At 44.3% G+C, this 6,965-nt stretch overlaps 1 protein-coding gene across 3 annotated transcripts in view; it reads right to left on the reverse strand.

Annotated features, from left to right (window-relative positions):
* Positions 1-205: 205 nt before the first annotated feature.
* myo5b (myosin VB) overlaps positions 206-6,965 on the reverse strand; it is a 37,516-nt gene continuing 30,756 nt past the window's right edge. For all 3 annotated transcript variants that reach the window (XM_065965495.1, XM_065965493.1, XM_065965494.1), the window contains exons 33-39: positions 5,837-5,988; positions 5,668-5,757; positions 5,414-5,564; positions 3,665-3,963; positions 3,326-3,496; positions 1,574-1,654; positions 206-1,497 (exon numbers count right to left, since the gene is read on the reverse strand). In XM_065965495.1, the coding sequence (XP_065821567.1) occupies positions 1,345-1,497; positions 1,574-1,654; positions 3,326-3,496; positions 3,665-3,963; positions 5,414-5,564; positions 5,668-5,757; positions 5,837-5,988 (1,097 nt within the window). In that variant the 3' untranslated portion in view covers positions 206-1,344. The remainder of the gene's footprint in view (positions 1,498-1,573; positions 1,655-3,325; positions 3,497-3,664; positions 3,964-5,413; positions 5,565-5,667; positions 5,758-5,836; positions 5,989-6,965) is intronic.

Below are 6,965 nucleotides of genomic sequence, written 5' to 3' on the forward strand. Positions count from 1 at the left end.
CATTTGAAACAGAGCTTTTTTCTCTGTGTTGTAAAACTTATGCAGACCACAAACAAAGGACTGGATGGGTTTATTTCACATTTTGTGGGTCAGTAGACACTCAGGTTACCCAAATATATGTTCAAACAAACTGTAGAAGAGGATTTTTCACAATACATGTTCTGTATGTCCCCTTTAAACGATAAAAGAAGGAAACATTGTGGGGTGTTTTTTTTTCTGGAAAAGTGTTTTATTGTGAATAACAGACGTAAAGATGTCTGCTGGTTATTAGTACATGAAATCATCAAAGTTTCTTCATTCTCAAAATCTATATTCTGACACACAGGAAGTCACTTTGTCTCATCCAGAGATTCAAACTCAGATTGACGAGAGCGTCCAATGACACAAGGAGAGATTTGATCCTATAAAATATATTCATTATTGATTTGTATCATGAACCTTTTTTTTCTCACAGAAATAAAACATTGTGGTGAAAGATGTTTGAACGCTAGAGAAAGCACGGCCATTATTTATGTTTTCTACGAGTGCAAATGATTTCATGATTTATTTTCTCTCATTATGTGTATAATCAGGTTTATTCATGGTAGCAGACTGCAGTATTCTCTCCTACCTCAGGGGGCAGCAGAACACACTTGTGTTTTTATATTATTATTTAAATCAAACATAAAAGACTCAAAATAAGAAACAGGAAAGAGTCAACACAGAAATATAAAAGAGAGAGGATCAGAATAATAAAACGATATAAATCAGTGAAGAAGAGTTACTTCCTGTAACTGAACTGAAAAAGGCAAAGAGACCAAAGAGGAGCAGCAGAACGTAGTGATTACTTCTGATTGTGTTTCCATAACAACATGATTGGAAGATAAAAATCTGTTCAGCTCGTTTTCTGATTAATTTCCGGCATTGCACAAAACGTCGACTTCAAGAGGAGCTAACAGCTGACTGACCTCTGATCACCTCCACTTCATACACAGGCTGTCATGTCTGCATCTATGAACCAAAGAGCAATGCATTCTGGGATAACTGACTGAAGGTTTTGTACAGCATGGACACATTATTGCTGTCAGTTTTACATTTGTCCTGGTGGTCGCTTGCGGTACTGCAACTAAACGCTCTTTTTCCACCAACGACTGAACGTGTGGAAAGTAAACGCCTTCGTCATCATCGTACAAGTTTTAAAATCTGATTTATTTCTATTTGTGGATCTGAAACTTCTTCATCCTGCAGGAAACCTCACACACCTGAGGAGCAGGTTCAGGTGTGCTGAGGAGCAGGTTCAGGTGAGTTGGGGAGCAGGTTCAGGTATGCTGAGGAGCAGGTTCAGGTGTGTGAGGAGCAGGTTCATCACACTCTGGTAAGAAAGTCGAGTCTGAGCGTGGCGGGGATGTGCAGCGTCTCCAGGCTCAGGGCGGACGGCGTGTATGGGAAGAGCACGGGAAACTGCTGCTTGGTGTCCAGCAGGAGCTGAGGAGGGTCGTTCCTCTCCTGTAGGTTGTTCTGTGTACAGACAGGAACATGTGAGCAAACACACCAGTCTACATGACCACACCCTCCCTACCTGTGAGAGACTCACCTGGATGTTCCTGATGAAGGACACGGTGACTCTCTCCTCAAACTCGTTGAGAGGCGTGTACAGGTTTAAGATCTTTACAATCTGAAACAAACGGGATTATTGATCAGTTGATTGCTACCAGTCGTGATGATTGATGTTAAATACAATCCATCATATTGAGCGTTTATTAATTTACTGATGTTTCAGGGTTCAGCTGATGTGTTTAAATTATGGCTGTCAGCGTTAACGCCTAACAGTGAGACTAAAGGTCCAATCAGTGAGATGTGTAGTGAATGAAATGATGAAGTGATCTTACTATATGATCAGACATTAAGGAAACATGCTATGTTGAAGTGCTGGCTTCTCTGACAACAATGCAGCAGCCAGTATGTCCTCCTTCTAACTTTAGATTCTGGTCCTGAATGCTCTGGATTTGTTTGGACCAGAGAAGGTAGGCGGTTTTAAGGCTCCCCCACACTGCCGTTTTGGACACCCCTCGGTTTGTCAGATATGAGAGCAGTTATCAGGTCAAACCAACAGGTGTTGCAGCGATAGAAGCGGGCAAGAGAACTGGTTCAGATAGAAGTGATTGTACCCGACCTAAAAAGCCTCTGCATGTTTCTAATAAGCTCCACGAGCAGAAACGTGCTCAAACTAGGATCAGTATTGGAGATGCTTTTGAAAAATGGAGAGAGGTTAGAACACAAAGGTTTACAGACCGATGCAGAGCTGGATAAACACTGAAGCTTCAGTGTCTGCAACGTGGCAACCTACGTGAGCATGGACTCTAGAGAGGAGGGGGAGGGGGGAGACAGCTCTCAATGTTTAGAATTGTGACTGCAGAACCCATTTTAAACACGAGGTGTCAAATATAATCATGTGCTATTTCGTCCCTCTCAGCTCGCCATAGTTAAGCCGTCACAGCATTTTCACAGTGATAGAAAAGAAGGACGCCCCTGCTCCTCTGAATGTCTCCTTTCACTTTAAAAGGCTTAGTTAAAAGTCAGAAGTAATCTGCAGCTCGTGTCAAACAGGATGAAATTATCAATCATTATCAGGGAGAAGTTTAAATCTGAGCTCCACCTACAATCTGAACATACAGGTGAACTTAATCTGCCTGACAACAGCGAGTCTGCAGAGAGAGACAATAAGCAGTCCAAAACAACGGGTAGACACTGACTGCAGGTCAGTCAACACTGAGGAATACTCTGGTCTGAGGGACGTCTTCAGGTCGACATGTTGTGACCTGTTTCATGTTACCACCTGATCTGAACCAGAGAGAAACACTAAACTGTGTCAAAGCTGGATGTCACTGAGTCCTCGTGCAGAGTTCTTAATGTGTCACAGTGTGATCCTTTAAACTATAAACATATACTCTGTTCGACAGAAGACGCTGTGGAAGGTGTCTCTCATGGTTTCAGAGCTGCAGCAGAGCAGCTCTTATTTAAAGTCATCATAAAAAAACTTTTATTCACATTTATTTGATTCAAAAACCAACATACTGGGAAGAAATTATTCACATTGTTAATATGGACTTAAGAATGAAATTAAAATTGCATTAAAATGCAAAATGATGGAACTTTAGAAATGCGATTAATTGCGATTAACTGTTGAAATTCTGCGATTAATCAGTCTCTATAAAATGGGATGTGACGACAGCCAGAGTTAAAAATCAGTGTTGATTGAATGGCTGATGTTGATTATTGCTAATGTGTCATTCATTGCTGATATGTTAATCGGTCAGCTGGTGTGTTTGTTGCCATGGTTACCGACCTGCTGAGTGGTGAGGGAGGTGCAGAGCGAGCAGATGGCCTCGGCGTCCTGAGTCGTCTTCTTTTTAACCTGCAGAAGCTGGGCGGCCTGGATGATCGGCTCCAGAGTGGCCGCAGCTTTACTTTGATAAAGGTTGTTTGCTCTGAGCCACTCCTCCATCTGACTGGTGTTGTACCTGAACACACACGCGCGCGCACACACACACACACACACACACACGCACACACACGCACACACACGCACGCACACACGCACGCACACACGCGCGCACACACACACACAATGTGTTACAGACACAGCCTGAGCCTGTGATGTCATGCAGGTGTGCAGTGTGTGGAGGTACCTGAGTTGCATGCCAGCGCTCCACGAGCACACGTCTTTGCGTAGCAGCAGGTTGTTGAGCGTGACGGCGTTGATGCAGTGGAAGAGCTGTCGGACCACCTGACCCACGATCTCGGGGTCCAGGCCGTGGTCCCTCATGATGCTGTGGAACTGACCCAGCTGTCGGATGAGAGTCTCCAGAGTGTAGCTAGTGGGGCCGCCTGCATCCATGTCCATGCTAGACGAACGGTTTCTGTAGCCCATCGGTTTGACCCCCGCCAGGCTTGGGATGCTCTCGCTCTCCAACATGGCCGACACTGAAAACAACAGGCGGAGATATCAGAGCCATGTTCATATAACACACTGAAGAGAGGAGATCATGTGTGCACACACAGCTCCAGGCAGGATCAATGGAGTTGTGGTTATAGTGATATTTCAGGGTCAACGGAGGCTGTGGGGGAGGGGCCCAATGTGAGATCTGTTCATGGAGACGCTCCTGCTGTGTGTTTGTGATAGTAAACATGAGTGGGAGGAGCAAAGTGTGGGGTATGTGCACTTATAATTGATCGTGTTTTACTGATGTGTACTTGGATACTTTTAATTTACCTGAGCTGACGGCCCAGTTAAAGTGTGTGTGCTTGAAACTCTGGACGTTCGTTACCTCAGTAATATTCATTATACTGCAGACACAGCACACTGGCAGCCTCTCACTGGCCACAGAAAAATAAGAAAGGTCAGTATGTGGCCCAGGGGTCGCTGGTTTGTCAGGCCTGTCGCATGGTGTTTGTAGCTGATCAGGAGTGACTCTGCTAAAAGTGATGAAGAGGCAAAGATGTCTTTGAAACCTATCTCTGTGGTATCTAATGATAGTACAGGGTGTGTTGCTGTGGTAACAGCGGTACACAGTATAGAATCAGTTGATGAGTCAGTGAATTCAGAAATGAGTCAGAACAACAGCTGCCTCAGCAGTGTCAAGGAAAGTCCCGTCTGCATCCAATCAGAGAGCAGTATACTCTTCTCTCCATCTGTGTGTGTGTGTGTGTCTGTGTGTGTGTGTGTGTGTGTGTGTGTGTGTGCGTGTGTGTATAATAACCGCCCCCTGAGAGGTACTTGTGTTTGACGTCCTCCATCAAACACTGAAATAACCAACAGCTCTAACCATATAGCTCAAATATAAGAGGACATAAATTAAACATTTGAAACAACTCGAGCATAGTTTGAAACAGAGATATAGTCTGCGTAAGTCTGAAGAGGACCTGTGTATTTATTTAGGCTCGTAATTTGCTCACAAACTCATTGAACTGTCGGCCTTAGTGACGTCTTCCTCTAAGAGCACAGACTGTATACAGAACGCTGCAGGGCTGTCAGGGGAGGGCTGCTTTCCAGAGCAGGGATAGAGAGCCTGTAAGAGGTTTCACCGACGAAGAGGCTTGAAGCCATCTGGTGAAGTTCTTGGTTTCATATCGGGGGACTATGGCATGTAGAACAAGTTGTTTAGCGCCCTCTGTAGACACACGTTTACAACATGATCTGAGATTTTTGACCATGTTTAGTTTGGGCATCCAGCATTGTAACTCTATATACGAGTTTGAAGTGAATAATTAAATTTTAAACAAAAAGTAGGCCTACTGTCTGAAAATAATGACCATTGGCTTCACTTGTCAGACTTGGATTTTACGTCCACTTCCTTTACATGAGAACAATCTGACTGGTGGATTCAGTGACAGCCTTTACATTAGTTAGTGACAGGTAGTGATCATAACTAACCAGTCATGGGCTGGATGATGCCCTCGGCCACCTTGATGAGCTGCTGGTAGATCTGGATGGAGAGGTCACTGAGCACCTGTCGGTACTCTGCCAGGTCAAAGTTCTTCAGACAGTGTTCGTTCTGTTTGCTTGTGTTCTGAGTCATGAACGCCTAAAGAAACAAAGAACATGTGTGACTCATGAGCTGCAGCATAAACAACAGGAAGTGTGTGTGTGTGTGTGTGTGTGTGTGTGTGTGTGTGTGTGCACTTCACCTCGTCTCCACTGTACTGCTTCAGACAGTGCAGCAGGCGGCTGGTGTTTGCCAGCCAGAAGGACGTCATCTCAAAGTCATCGTTGTTTTTCTGCACACCAAACAAAATAATAATTATACAATAAAATCACAAGTTTAACTCTGAGCTCTTAAAAGAAGACATGTCTCACCTTCAGGACCTTCTTGATGGCGTTGATGGTGGAGGTGAGCAGGGACTCCACCTTCTGGTCGTCGTTGATGTAGTCGGCATGACGGATACACATAAAGAGGATATAAGCAGGAAGACAGGGAACTGTGGCCGACACCGTGTTGGGCCTGATGTCTAAAAACAATAAAACACACAAACATCATCAAGAAGCTGTTTCACATTTACAGTCCTGAACATTTCTAGGTAAGTCCTCCAGATCTGGCTGTTCACACATGCACCTCACAGCGGGAGCTGGGGAGGGCGGGGGGGCTCCTGAGGTACGTGAAAAGAACGACGTGGAAGTGGAAGTCTACACGATGTTATAATAAGAATATGTGTCTTTCTATCAACGCACAGGATCATTAGAGCACGGAGTGGTTGGTGCGCGCGCCCCATTGTATGGAGGCTGTAGTCTTCCAAGCGGGCGGCCCGGGTTCGAATCCCGCCTGTGGCTCCTTTCCCGCATGTCATTCCCCACTCTCTCTCTCTCCCTGATTTCTGACTCTATCCACTGTCCTATCTCTACAATAAAGGCAAAAAAATATAATAAAATAAATCTTAAAAAAAAGAAACATTCAGCTGTTTGTGTTCTGTAGTGGAAAAATACTATCTGTCTGTTGCCTTCGTTTGACCTTAAAAGATTAGGATGATCGTGCGTCATTTAGCAATTAGAAACTGTTTCTCTGTATGGCCTTGGTCTGTATCTCCAACAGGTACGCTCCTCAGGATCTGGGTACAGCATGACGTTAGATCAGTGTGCCCTCCTGACAAAGGAGTTTCTGTTGATGTTCCTCCGTAGCAGGTGCCTTATAGAAGCTTGCATAGATAAATCACCAGGCAAACTAGCAGAAGGCGTAGTCACTAGGGCAAGCTGAAACCAATGACGATGTATCACTCATGTATTTGCAAAATACCTACAGCCTGTGAAAGTATAAATATGCTCTGCAACCTGGACTGCCCCGGGAATCTTTGATGCCCTTGTGACTGATGTTACTTTTGTAGCTGATTACCCCTTTTGCAAAATAACTTTTTACTATATGCAATAAAAAACACAAATACAAAAGACTTTGACTTGAGATCTTTCATTACCAACAGAAAAATCCACAACAGTT

This window comes from Labrus bergylta, chromosome 17 (genome assembly GCF_963930695.1).
Source record: "Labrus bergylta chromosome 17, fLabBer1.1, whole genome shotgun sequence".
NCBI classification, from domain to species: Eukaryota; Metazoa; Chordata; class Actinopteri; order Labriformes; family Labridae; genus Labrus; species Labrus bergylta.